We start from the raw sequence: 14,973 nt of genomic DNA on the forward strand, positions 1-14,973 counted from the left end.
TAAACTTGTTGTACCTTGGGTTGAGAAAAAGTAAACAGTTTGAAGATGTGACCTTGTGGTCTGAAAAAATTGTGTTATGTTATTCACACATTTTGTTTGACATTTTATTCACTAACCAATTGATTGGTTATAAAAAAAATTTTTTTTTGAGTTTCAGCCTTGAATAGGTTGTTTATTTCGGAAGCATTTTTCTTTTGCAGCCAAAGTAGAGCCGGGCGATAAAATCTTCTCTAACTCGTTATATGTTGTTTGTTTAATCTGAAGTGTAAAAACGTAAATGTTTTTGTAATCTTATTTCCATGTTGGAATATACTTCTTCCGAGGTCATGTCTTGTGAAAGATCCTTGTGACCGAAACGTCGACTCCTTTTAAATAAATCTAGAGCTGCAATGATTAATCGATTATTCGCCAACTATTTTGATAATCGATTTGAGTATTTTTTTTAAGAAAAAAGGGTAAAAATTCTCTGATTCCAGCTTCTTAAATGTGAATATTTTCTGGTTTCTTTACTCCTCTATGACAGTAAACTGTATATCTTTGATTTGTGGACAAAACAAGACATTTGAGGACGTCATCTTGGGCATTTTCTGACATTTTCTAAACCAAACAACTTGACTTTTTACTTTGGAATATACTGTCTTATACCATTATTTGGCTTTACTGTTACTGTTACTTTACTGTTTATTACAGTTTTGATATCCCTGTGCCTCACAACATGTATTCTATTATCTGACTGCTTAAATTAATCCCCTTTCTTAGCATTCTTATGAACCCACCATTTGATCAGTGTAATGTTATTTCTTTTTTTCCGTAAAAAACATTATTATTTAAAAAAAATCCTTCAAAAATTCTTAATAAAACATGAATGACTTCCTTTTTCCTTCCATTTTTTGTATTTTATTTTGTTAAAGAAGCTGCAGATTTGTTTTTTATGAGAGGTGTAATGTACAAGTGTTTTGGTTTTCATGTTTTTTTCAGTATTAACACATGAATTATAGTATTTACATTCTAAGCTACTATTCATAAAAAGAGTGTTCTTTGTCTCAAGGCTATTTCCACTGGTGACATACTGGGTCCACTGGGACTGTAAAGCGGCCGTTTGTGATGCTTCCATGTGACCAGGGCGATGCGTGCCACGAACATGACGCAGGAAATAGCCAGGATCGAAGCTGAAGAGGGAAGAGGAGATTAGATATCTACATTAATCAATGAACAGTGTACAGAGAAATGCAACAAAAGTATATAAGAAGGTGTGTAGTGTTAATATCCCTCAGTGTCAAACCTGCAAAGATGTAAATGTGACTTCCAGGAGAGCCAGAATTGCTCAGGGTGCCTGTCAACCACACGATAACAATGGGATAGATGGTCACAATATAACGCACATGGTCATCAAGGTAGAAATTCTCTAACAAGAACCTGGGAGCAAAGAGAGACACAAAAACAAAAGATTTGGCTTCCTTTTGCTCATGTATCTTCTCTCGGGAGAGGAAAAACAGCGACGGCTTAATGACAGAAAGCAGCGTGGGGTACAGACTTACCAGGCTAACAGCTCCATCAGAAGCAGCAGCAGCGACAGCATTGCACAGTCACATCTAGAGGTTTCTGTCTGATACTGCAAGTATATCGTCAGGTTGAGTAGAGTGGAGAGAGTCCCCCATGTTGCATATACCGCTATTCCATTTAGCACCTGATTCAACACAATGAAAGAAGACTTCAAAAAGCATGTAAAGCTATGACCAATATCCTAATCCTAACAGTTTACTGAACAGGATGCTGGTCTGTCACGTGACCTTATCTACCTCTTCTTTAATGTCAAGTGCAAAGCAAAGAGCGAGTGGAAACCAATCTCAGGGTTTTTTGCTACGGGCCTGACTCGGCTGCTTCTAACCTCCTAATCTCAGACCACAGTCGCCTTGTGCACAGACTTTGCTCAGCCAGTCGGACTGGGCAGTTTGGCCGAGAATTCCCTCTTTAGATATGGGTGATGGAGCAGTGGCTGGCTTCTTTAACCTTATAGTGTGTCAGCAGTGTGCAGTGGGATTTAACAAATGCTACTGACTGCATGGTAAAATGTCACTCTAAAGGAATTTGACATTTTCAGAAAAACGCTTATTCGCTTTTTTTTTTTGCAGAGAATCGTTACCACTTTTATGTCTGTACATTAAAAAGCTACAGCTAGCAGCTGCTTATCTTATCTTAGCATAAAGGCTCCCATGAGTTTTTAAATATCTTATTTAGTTTAAGAAGCAGGAGACTTTTCTCAACCCGTAAAGGAATATCTAATCCTTCAGTTATACTAAAAAATTCGAATTCAACAAATTTGGAGATGCACAATTTTCTAGGGCTGCCACCTGTTAGTGGACTAATTGGTCATTGGATTTTTTTAGTCTATTAGTCGTTTTTTATGCTTTTTTCATGTTGAATGACTAATTTCTAAAGTGGTGCTTTTGTGAGATTTTGTTTTTGTGGAGAAACTGTTTCACAGATCTGTCGATTAAATCAACTAATCGATTAGCCGTGTGTCGAGTGTTAGTCCACTAAGAATTTCTTTGGTTGAGGACAGCCGTACAATTTTCAGTGTTTTAGTTAGTTCAGGAACTAATTTTCAAGGAACTTAAAGGTTCCTCCAGCCCCCTGTTGTCTGTGTTTCCGCCTGCAGAGATTAGGCATATTAGTCCGCTGATGTATGTGAAAGCAACATGACATGGGACGAGGATTTCTAGTGCTAACAGTAGTAAACACACTCTGCTGCCTGCAGTTCAGTGTGTCCGCCTGTTTAATCTCAAAAACACGTTGAAAAAATAAACGTTTCGTCTCACTACGACAATATTAACTGATGCATGTCGGATGTAATGAATGAAATGCAGAGGAGGAAAATTGAACTAAGAGCGATCTCTCTCTCTCTCTTTTTCTTTTTTTTTATGAGTCGGTAAGCCGACGGCAAATCCTAAATTGTGCAGTGTTATCAAACAAAGAAAAATATTCCCCCTTCGTCCTAAATCGATACTAGAGTACTTCTCTGTTTATGAAAGGTCTGGTACCTTCAGAACGTACTACCCTTGGACCAAGGCCTTTTTTAGGGGGGTAAAAAAGACTCGTAAAATGTCCCCAGGACTTAATTTAGTCCCTGGTCCCTGGTCGAAACGCACAGGGCTATTTACAACTTTCTAAGAAAGTTGCTTATAAGGATACATTATGGATAGTTTTTATGCTTTCAAATATGGATTATGTTTTCCAAGGCAATACAGTAAGAATCAGAATATAATGATGTTCTCATATGTAACAGGAGGGAAATAAAAGGCAGTAAATGTTCAAGTACTAAAGGTTAAAACCCTGCCCTGTTGAAGGCCACTGCCAAAACATGTACTTTGTAGGTGTTACAGTCTGGCTTTTTAATCTTTGCTATACTCAAACCCACCTTGGATTTATGTATTTTTGCAAATGTGTAGCTCTTCACTCCAAAGAGCACCTTTTGTTTGCTGAATGTGTGAATGTATTACTGTTTTTACAAGCTTTTTAATCACAGTGTCTGTAAACCAAAGACTTCCTTCCTCCTTTTTTAACACATTATTCCCTTTGAAGCCAAGTGGAGATGTAAATAAATATATATATATATATATCTATTTCAAAGTCCATAAACAGAAAAAATGCCTTTGATATGATTTTACCAGTATCCTGATGAGCCAGAGGTCTATGTTGTGATATTTGTTCAACCAGGCTCCATAGATCTTCAGTCCATGACAGGAGAAAAATAGGATCATGTAATCGGTGAACGTCATGAGTGTTGAGATTATCAGCACCGGCAGCAACAACCTATACACACACACACACACACACACACACACACACACATAAAAGCAGATGTTTAAACTGTCAGAAACGACAGCAGAAAATACAGCTGTTAATCATGTTTTTCCTGAACTCACACTTACTCTCTGTCAAACAGAAACAACCATGTAATGTTCAAGCAAATATCGATGATGAGGGAGACGTGAAATCCATAGGGCAGCACTGCTGGCGTGGTGTACATCCAGTCATAAGCGCTCCTGCAAAGAGGAAGGACAATATTGTTTTATCTGGGAGAGAAAAACACACCACGACAAACAAATTGTGCCAGTGGGGAAATAATCAGAGTCTTTCATATAAAGTCAGAGCAATCTGCAACATGTGAATGAGCGCACAGAGGAAGACTAAATTGCCTCCGGACTTTATGGAGTGATTTGCTACATGCAATAATACAACAGGATGAGATAAAAGTATTAAGAAACAGGCACATTTACGCCGTGTAATGCGGCTATTAAACATTATAATCTCCTGTAAATTATGCATGGAAATATGAAAAATTGCTCTACCTTCTGCAGAGTCCCACTAAAAAGTATATGAACATGGCAAGAACCCAAATATAAATGAAATCCCAGACAAACAGAGCCCACGGAGCAGGAGTTATGGGAGTCGTATACTTGATTGTTACATCCTCTGTGCTGTGCAGGAAAACACCTGTATCGAGAGAGGTACAGTTTATTATTCACGCCTTAACGAAACCTTCAGCTGATTTGATTTATCTGACAAATATTCACCTGATTTAGCACCGAATCCTGACAGAGAGTTGAGCGTAATTGAGACTAAAAAGACAAAAAATCCAACAAGCATGAGCACAGCGCGGGCTGGGTTGTGGCTCACCATGGTGATGGTCTGAGGGTAAAAGTCCACAAAAAAACAACGAAATCCCAGTGTTTATATTCTCAATATATAAAGATCTGAATCAACAACCCACCTCTTCATATATCGGCTTATGCACAGTCTTTATAGCTCTCCTACAGCAAATATAGTCCAATATCTGAAGGTGTGAAATGGGAAATGACAGTGCTTACTGTAACTTGTCTTGTCTTGACATACTCTATATTGTGTCATCTCTTTTTATTGCCCTAGATGGATCATCTGTTATCTCTCCCTGTCATAAACAACCTGCTGTTTTAAAGCAGCAGGGTAAAGACCAGGGTGTGAAAGGAAAATCACAACATAAGTTGAAGAGCGTGAGATTTTCAGAACAAAACAAAACATTTTCTAAATCAGCTAAGTGCTGAAATATAGATGTAACCATCTGTCGACCTCCTTGCTGGCATCTAGTTTGAGCTGATAGATTGAGTGTGAGGATAGCAAGAGTTCATATCGACCATGCTACAACTCTCTACAAATCTATTTTACTGATGTAATTTAATATGGTCATTGTTTAATGAATGCAGCTTCAAATTAAATCAAGATTGATGAGGTTACGGCTCCAGCAGACCTGGAAATCATTGCTTAAATTATGGTATTGACAGTGTTTTGAAGCTCTAAATGAACTATTATTTACCCTTAATGTTTGCATGATAGAGCTGAAGTGAACGACTGTGTGTGTATGTGTAATACAGTTGCCGTTACGTAAAGCCACTGCAGCTCTTGTGTGTGCAGCTTTCTTCCACACAGTGGCACCATTGCATGATAGTGTGGCAGTGGGGTCTTGTGATGAGAGTGTATGATATCAGCTCACTGTACTTTTAATTTACATATAAATGAATTCAACTTTTACTTAATCAAGTATAGCCGGACTTTTACTTGTAACAGAGTACTTCTACACTGTGATTTCCTACTTTTACTCAGGCGGCAACCTCCAGTTATGAAAAGTGAAGCCAATGTAGAAGTGTCTTAAACTTGCATTCTTTCTAATAGGTTGCAAAAACAAGTCAGATTGTATAGAAGTCTATGAAAAAGTGACTTCTCACTTGATTTATTACCTCAGTAAACATTGTAAACATGAGTTTATGGTCTCAATCACTAGTTTTCAAGTCTTATTCAATACAGCATGATGTTCATTTAGTAAATTATGGTCCCATTTAGAGTCAAATAGACCATAAAGCAGGGGATGCTTTAGGGCGTGGCTACCTTGTGATTGACAGGTCGCTACCACGGTGTTGTCCGGTCTGGGAGTTGTCAGTGTTTTTGTCTTACAACTTTCACAGTGTGTTTTCAGTTCATGAAAGTTAATATTAACATTTTGATCGCCTAAAAATGTCTTATTCCGCATTCGGTTGTAACTACACCCTCTTGTGTCACTTCTGGTTGCAAAAAAACAAGATGGTGACAGCCAAAATGCCGGACGTGAGGCTTTAAAACCGCAGTCCACCTAACTGTGGTTAACGTCACGGTGACTGCATCCACTTATATAGTATATGAGTATATTATACAGTCTATATTTTTACTTAAGTAAAAGATCTGATTGTTTGTTCACCACCACCTACTAGTATAACTTTGTTTTTGTTTTGTTTTTTAAAGAGTATATTTATTGATTTCCAAAGGGTCAAACAATCAAGGATTAAGGAGCATAATACAAATGTACCCTGTTTTCCAACTTACCCTTAACACAGAACACATTCTCCATACACATAAAAGAGCCAAAAACAAAGTAAATGAAATAAATAAAATAAAATATATAAATAAATAATAATTCATAAAATACTAGTGTAACTCTCATGCTTTTAAGCTATTTGAACTAGTGTGAAGTCAGTCTGCTTCAATCAGTCGGCCTTTTCCACCTCCAATAGGACATAAAAACAAGTATTTTGTGTGCCATTATCCATATGATCCAATTATTCTGCTTCTGAGGACTGAGGTTGTGGGCAGGCAGGCCATGACACGGCAGCCCAGCTGAGGTTCAACCTTTCTAAAGGAGCACTCGACCCAGGAAACCTCCCCTGCTGGTTCCCTCACCCGGCACCAGATGTTACCTTGTGGTGTGTCGTATTTATCGCTCTGCAATAATTAATGCAGAGCTCCTTAGGAGAGCTTGGATTATGGAGTCTTGCACACAAATAATGCAGTCACATATACAGGTATGTACTCACTTCAACATATCCTCATACAACGGAAAAAGTTATTCAAAAAGTTATCCCTCATTTGTTGTGCTTTTTCCTACGAATGTCCCGCAATATGTGATGCACGTGTCAATTTCATCCCCAGTCTTTTCAAAATATATTCTGTCTTCACAGGAAACAACTTGGTTAGGTTTAGGCAACAAAACGACTTAGTTAGGTTTAGGAAAATATCGTGGTTTGAGTTAAAATAACACAGGAAGTGGCGTAACTTAAGTACAGAAGTTATGTGACAAAAACTACGTACATACAAATGTATTTTGTGGATATTAAACGAATTACAGTGCATTACTTTTTGTAGGTACAGCTGCAAACGGTGTGTGAGAACAACCCGCACACAAATATGCAGTCAAATACACAGGTATGCAATCACTTGCACACTCAAAAAAGCACACATTATATACTAGAGTTGAGTCATAACTCCTGAAACACGTGGGAGAGAATAACAGCTGTGTATTGATGCTTATGAACAGCAGTTATTCGTGACCATCAAGTCAACAAGCTCTTGAGAGCGTATGAGGCTAAATTTACCAAAAGACCACTTGAACATTGCTGTTGACTTTAAAGAGAACAGTATTTGGCTTCCTTTCTGATCTGTTGTAATCCCACATTGTGTCTGGATGACTCTTTCAAGTTCGCCGACTGATTGCTGTGACCCGCTCTGCCGGCAAAGGACAAGGCCCAATTTGTCGGCTGCTCATCATCTAATAACTGAAATCATATCCAATTACACGCCCGCCATCTTTGATCACTTACATTATGAGAGATATGTGCATGATGGGTATTATAAAGGATCACTGTCACTTTGGTAACAAATTATGATTCACTTTATGACTCATGTAGGTCTCGGCGACAGTGAATTCTCGTGGGCTTTCTGCATCAGGCAGCGATTATAACGTCCAAATGCTGTTAAATATCAAAATATTGTCAACGTTTTTTGATGGGATGCCAGAAAGAAAAGCAATTACCTTGAACTGACAGGGATCCGGATAAACAGAAAACAGTTTGTGGCTTGAAATCTTGATCCGACGAAAAAAATAAATAATTTGAAAAGATCTTCAAATAGTTATGCATGCCAGCAGCTTCTTTGGCATCGTTTCTGTGCAGACTAGATTGGACAATTGGGACGTTCCTACATGAACCGTTTGGTAATTAGAGACCATGACTAACAAGCTCTGTGTATTTGGAGTGTTTATCTCCTCGCAGCCCGGTCTGTGTGACTTTCACGCCGTATTTGTGGACGACATTTGCGGATCCCTCTAGAACCAACTCCTAATGTCACAATTACGCCGCCATGACCAATAGTGGCGGCTGTGCCAACTAGATTACAAATGAGGATGGCAAAGGACAGCAAAGGTGAGCGGAGGAGATTAGCCTCTGAATGACATCAAGACTCACTCTGAATCCCAGAACTATAATTTAGACATTATTAGGAAACTGTTCAGTCTGCAGAATACCACTTTTAAAGATAACACATTTTCATTTGTCAGTATAAAAGGAGACTTTTTAAGCTCCGAGAATGTCCTTGCTGAACAAAAATAGCGAGTTACGCCACAACAACAGGGTTTGTTAAGAAAATAAAAATAAATCACCTCCTTTGACCGGCAGTAGAGACCATATTTTCAGCTTTGATGGAAGTTTCAACAGGGATCACATCCAATCTTACTCCTCCCTATCCGCACCTCTTCGCCTCAGACAAGCCATCACAAGAGATAAATCTCCACATATGAAACCACTTTGGTCTGTAAGAGGCTGTCAAAATAATATTTTCATTCCTCCAAACGACCCCGGTAACCACTGCTGTCTACTGCTGTGCTGCGTTATCGCTGAACATCAAGTTCGGACACAACACATAGGATTTTTCTTTTCTTTTTTGTAGAACTTAAGAAGTGTACAGACTGTTCACCTTTCTCAGTGCCACTACTTTCCTGCCACTCAAACCCTGGGTGCTGCTAGTGGAGTGTGAAGGCTGGAGGAGGGGGATCACAGGAACCTTCAGGCGAGCCAGGTGATGTTGGACTAAATCTGATTTAGAGGCCGCGTCTTGTCAACTAGACCTAGAATTGCACTCCTGCTCAAACTCGCTGCTGTGACAAAATAACAGATCATTCTATGAAAGTCCTTTTATTGCTGTTTGGACAGTTCAGTGGCACTATGGAATATTTCTTTATTGTGTTGGAAAACATTTGAAGGTTCAACAAGACATTTATTTACTTCTGATGCAATCAGAGTCGTGTTAAAGAGGACCTATTATGCTTTTGTGCGTTTTCCTTTTCCTTTAGTGCGTTATATAGTTTTTTGTGCATGTAAAAGGTCTGCAAAGTTGAAAAGCCCAAAATCCCCCACAGAAACACTGCTCCTGAACTGCCTGAAACGCCTTCATTGAAGTCCTGCCTTCTTCTGTAACGTGGTGATGTCACTAAGGAACACATTTGCTGGACCGCGGGCTGGGAGGCGGAGTTAGCAAACTGTGACGACAGCGTGACATTGTGACATTGTGACCCCGTGACCGAGCGGAGGCTACTGCGCCTGCTCCACGGGCCCAATGGATGCGGAAGATCGCTGGAAGATCCGGGTACTTTTCTAGATGGAAGTCAAGCCATTTTGGTTTTATGCGCCACTGAGCAACTTTCATAGGAATGAACGAGGCCCCGCCTCAAACACTGTATCCAGTTCTCTTTAAACATCCATGATGTGCCTAAGCACAGTCTATGGTCCAGCCTAACTTTATTTTTAGGGGTCTCGAGCCAAGAAATTTCAGGACCACTGCATTAGACAGCACTCTCCATCATCAAAACACCAAATTAGGGAATATCTTTCAGAAGAATGGTGTTCATCCCTCCAATCGATTTTCACAGACTTGACTCTCTGCCAAGGAGCACTGAAACTGCTCCGGCAGCTTCTGGTGGCCCGTCACTTCACTAAGACACTGTTTGTTGGTTTTTCCTTTTATTTGTCACCATCCTGTATGTATGCGGTCATATGCACAGTTGTTCACTTACACAGTGATATCCCAGCTGATTTTAAATTCCCATTCCTGTCACGCCGTTCCATTCACATGTTGTCTATTTGAAACTCACACGGCATCATCCATCATGCTCAGCTTGTTATGGGGAGCAGAAACGGTGTAAATTACCCAGCCTGAACTACAAATGATGCAAAATTGAAGCAAACAAAATGTTAAATGGAGGTAAATTGAATGTTTAATATGCAGGGGAGAAAATGACGGCCTCACAAATATGATATGAGAACAAGCAGTAGAGGCTGACGTCAAGAGAAATAAGAGTAGGTGTGCCTTGCCGTAGTTGGCCCCTCTGGTCTGTGAAATGATTAATTATACTATTATAGGAGGATGTATCTCATTAAGGTACACATGCTGTAACTGTGGTTACTGTTGGTGGTGGATATAGAGTAATGATCCATCCCTGACATCCCGGCCACAAAGCTTTCCTTCAGCAAACCAACATTTAACAGCACGTCTGCCCGCAGCAGCATGGCTCTCATTCACTCTGCTTTCTGTCTTTCCATCGTCCATGATTTACTTTCATACCCCCCCCACCCACCTCCACTCTTTCATCTCTAGATGCAATAGTGTCAGAGCTATAAACTCCCAGCAGGAGAGTACACGGTGGTTTAGTGGCATTGTTAGAGTGTCTCAAATGTGGAATTGCTTGATTCCAGGGAAGGTTTGCACGGTTTTGTTTCTTACAAAGACATTTTTCCCTGAAACTGCCTTTAGGAAAACTCCATTCTCAGGTGTTCATATATTCTTTCATCTAACAGTTAGTGATTCAGCTAAGGCCCCAGGAAGAGCGTCAGGCTTTGAAGCAAATTTTACGTAGTGGCCAAACGGTGGTACTACAACTTCCGTGTTCGTCACGTGATGCTATTGGGCCCAAAAATACTTTTTTACTTGGACTTACATTGGGAAAGAGACGTCTGTAACTCAGCAGATCATTTTATTTTAGGTGAAGCAACTTCCCAGTACGAACACTTCAATAGCCCTCATTTAAATCATTAGGTCTTAAAGTTGTAAAATGCACTAATAGCCGAATCCAGAGTTATTTTCTTTCCTTTGTTCAGTCCGAGGCTGGATCATGGATTTATAAAGAGAACTGGATACAGCGTTGGAGGCGGGGCCTCGTTCATTCCTATGAAAGTTGCTCAGTGGCGCATGCCAAAATGGCTCGACTTCCGACTGGAAAGGTACACGGATCTTCCGGAAATCTTCCGCATCCATTGGGCCCATGGAGCAGGCGAAGTAGCATCCACTCGGTCACATGGCTCGGTCACAGGGTCACAACGTCACACTGTCGTCACGGCTTACTAACTTTGCCTCCCAGCCCTCGCTCCACCCTCCGTCTGGGGCTCATTCACATGAACGGAGGACGGGAAATAACTCTGGATTCGGGCTATTAGTGCATTTTACAACTTTTAGGACCTAATTATTTAAATAAGGGCTATTAGAGTGTTCGTACTGGGAAGTTGATTCACCTCAAAAAAAATTATCCGTTGAGTTACAGACGTCTCTTTCCCAATGTAAGTCTATGGGAAAAAGTATTTTTGGGCCAAATGTCATCACATGGCGAACACGGAGATGTAGTTCCACAGCCACTATGAAAATTACCAATGGGAGGGGGGGGGGGGTAAAGGAAACACTCCTGCTCTAAGGGTCCAATGGATGTGAAAGATCGCTGGAAGATCCAGGTACTTTTCTACTTGAAAGTCAAGTTGTTGTTTTTGCTCCATGCGCGCCACTAACCAACTTTCATAGGAACGAACGGGTCACTTGTTGCATTTGTTTCTGCAGAGAGCAACAAGAACAAGAATGCTTAAAATAAACAAAAACAGTTTTCCATTAAAATAATAGTTTAGTTCAGTTTATAAGGATCCCCATTAGCTGACGTCATAACATCAGTTAGTCTTCCTGGGGTCTGATACAGAAATCACAAACAATTATATACATTCAAATATCGCATTACATCCCAAAATTGCTGTCCTCACATTACCTTATTTAAAAATGATGCCAGCAAACTCCATGCAGTGGAACATATACATATTTCAAATATTAAGACAACCTCACCACAAACAAAAAAACAAAACATCAGCACGCCAGAGGAATCATTTACTGCTCCTTCATGCAGTTAATTGCATTAAATACTGTTTCTTGAAAGTGGCTCTGGTATTTGTAAAGAAATAAATAAAGAGTTAAAGCTCACATCGTGTGGCTGCAGTGCATTATGGTCTTTTGAAGCCACTGTCAGTAAAGAAGTAAGCAGTTTTCCCTCTCACACAATGGTTTTTCAGATATATTTCTTAAATGTATTCAGCTTTATTGAGGTGAATTGACACTGACTGGCAGCTAGAACAGTGTGTCAGCCTTTTGTAATCGAATCACTTCATTACCTCGTTGAAAATGTGACTAAATTGACTAAATTTATCCTATTTCACCTCCATTTCGAAACCCACACAGTTGCATTAAAATTTAAAGGACTTCCATTTCTGCTTTTTTTTTTTTTTTTTGGACTTGTTTTGAGAGTAGAAAGATGTCATGATGAATGTGACATAAGCTGACTCTCCTCCAAGGTGACACTCTTTAGTGAATACGAGAGGAGCCCTTCTGACTTCTGTCACTTCAGTGGGGACACAGTGAATTAAGGGTCTAGAGAAAAAGAAAAGAGAGAGAGGGGAGGAGGGGGGAGGTCAAAGAGCAAGAAAAGCGTAGAGAAAGCAGTGCAGTGAAGCAAAGATAATGTAGTCACTGTTTGGTTCTCTCAGCACCTTCTACCTGCCAGTGAACGGTTCAGGCAGGAATTGCTCCCGCCTGTCTCTACCAGGAGGACATGGCAGCTACAGTGCAGAATGACAACACAGTGACAGAGAGTAACAACACATCGCTATAGTGCCAATATAAACAGCCCTTTCCCAGGGGCGGGGGTTTCTCTCACAGAAATTCAAGGTTGGTGTTATAAAAGCTTGCTGGAATGTATAAAGCATGCATAGTCAAGGTTGCACGTTGCTTATTAGTGAGACCGTCCCCATAACTGGAGGGTCAGCGCTTTAATTTGTGCAGCAGCCATGTGTTCATCCACGGCTGTGTGTTTCTGAGCTGAATGCTTTACCTCGGATTGCTTCTGTTAATTAATGCTCACTGCTAAACAATAGAAATGTTAATGACAGCATATTATAATGACCGAAAACTAAAAGGATAGTTTGTCTTTTTTTGGGAAATATTAATTTTGCTTTCTTGTCGAGAGTTTGGTGAGAAGATGGATATCACTTTCATATCTGTAAACTAAATATAAAGCTAGAGCCAGGAGCATATTGGCTTAATGCTGTATTGAAGAAGACTTGAAACTAGTGATTGAGACCATAAACTCATGTTTACAATGTTTACTGAGGTAATAAATCAAGTGAGAAGTAGGCTCATTTTCTCATAGACTTCTATACAATCAGACTTCTTTTTGCAACCAGAGGAGTCGCCCCCTGCTGGCTGTTAGAAAGAATGCAAGTTTAAGGCACTTCCGCATTGGCTTCACTTTTCAGACCTGGCGGTAGCCCACTGCATCTAATTCTGGGCAAGAAGGCAAATGAGAGTATTTCCCAAAATGTCAAACTATTCCTTCAATCAACTGAAAATGTATCTATAACAAATTTTATTATTGAGTAATGTTTAAGTCATTCATCAAGCAAAAATGCCAGCTTCTCAAATGTGAGAATGTGCTGCTTTTCTCTGTTTTCTCACATTACTGTGGCCTCCAGAAACTCTTCGTAGACTAAGTGATTAACTGATTAAATGAAAATCATAACTGACAGATCATTTGGTAGTGAAAATAATTGTTAGTCGCAGCCCGAGTAAGATGAATTCCTCCTTACGAGTGTTGCCGATCATTTAAAATAAGGAACATCTGGTTCAGGATTCAGCCTTAATCCACAAATCTTGTTCCATCTTGCTCACCGACTGTACTGACAGAAGGCCGATTTAACATTCTCACTTGAGCCGTTCAATATTTAATACTTCACTGTGAATTTCTTTTGTAAAGTTTAGGGAAGTGTGAAAAGCACAAGTCCCATGGAAGGATGGAGGAACGTGGGAAACAGAAAGTGTAAGTGCTGCCTGTTCTGTTCAGGAAGATGAAGAGTGAGATTTGCGAAAAATCCCCAACGGGTGAACGGAGCTGTTTCCGCCCATTCTAGTCTGCACAGTCCGCAGGGTTCACATTAAAATACAGACTTTTACACTGTACTATGTGTAGAGCAAATGGAAAGTGGACTTTGTAGACTTATGGATGAGCTGAAACAGCTTTTATCAACTGTAAATGTGTGTTGAGTAATTCTTTAGACTTCATCACATCAGTTATTCAGCTATAAAACCACTAAGTGCATCTGAATGAAGTCGACTCATAGAGGACTGTGATATGATTAGTTCATTCTTGTGTAAAGTGTCCCATGGCCCTTTCACGACCCGCACACACACACACACTTAACAAATGAATGTCTCCACATACATACACACAAAGAGATTCTTCAGTGAGGGCTGTTGTGATATCAGCATTTCTACGTTGTTTTTTTTGAGGCCTCATGGAAAAATCTCGTTGTGTATTCCACCCCCTGCGTCTGAATTATTCAGCTTCAATGCCATTTCTATTCTTAGTACTTCTACTAGTGTTTGGATGGCTGCAGAAGAACCTGACGTATACAGTAAACAACATAATGTGTTGCCTACAGAATATGAACTAATCTCTGTTCATTAGCTCGGCTCTTTCATGTGAACATTGCGGTTAAGGAGGTTCAGATATGTGCATGAGCACATGTAATGAGTTCTGATTTTCTTGGGCTAAAACATGTGCAGCATTAATTGCACAATTAGAAAATGCAACATGTTCTATGTTCCTTAACTTGAGACCATCACGCTCGCACCATCTGCTCTTTGCATAACACATGTGCATGCATATATACTGCAAGGTTGAAATTAGACGCTGGTGTTTACGCGTCACTTTTCAGGCCTGGAATTAATTTGCTCCGAGACAAAGAGGGCTGAATTAAATCAAGTCGAAAAAGCGAT

At 39.9% G+C, this 14,973-nt stretch overlaps 2 protein-coding genes across 5 annotated transcripts in view; one reads left to right on the plus strand and one right to left on the minus strand.

Annotated features, from left to right (window-relative positions):
* Window positions 1-14,973, plus strand: part of dlgap1b (discs, large (Drosophila) homolog-associated protein 1b) — a 260,605-nt gene that overhangs the window by 132,089 nt on the left and 113,543 nt on the right. The window lies entirely within an intron of this gene.
* LOC141759328 (uncharacterized) lies at window positions 869-4,894 on the minus strand. The gene is made up of 8 exons (XM_074621315.1): window positions 4,872-4,894; window positions 4,578-4,692; window positions 4,353-4,497; window positions 3,933-4,046; window positions 3,669-3,813; window positions 1,539-1,687; window positions 1,283-1,416; window positions 869-1,169 (listed from the first exon to the last, which is right to left on the minus strand). The coding sequence occupies exons 2-8, from the start codon at window positions 4,681-4,683 to the stop codon at window positions 1,021-1,023; spliced, it is 942 nt and encodes a 313-aa protein (XP_074477416.1). The 5' UTR covers window positions 4,684-4,692; window positions 4,872-4,894; the 3' UTR covers window positions 869-1,020.

The sequence above is a fragment of the Sebastes fasciatus genome, chromosome 21 (assembly GCF_043250625.1).
Source record: "Sebastes fasciatus isolate fSebFas1 chromosome 21, fSebFas1.pri, whole genome shotgun sequence".
Classification (NCBI taxonomy): domain Eukaryota; kingdom Metazoa; phylum Chordata; class Actinopteri; order Perciformes; family Sebastidae; genus Sebastes; species Sebastes fasciatus.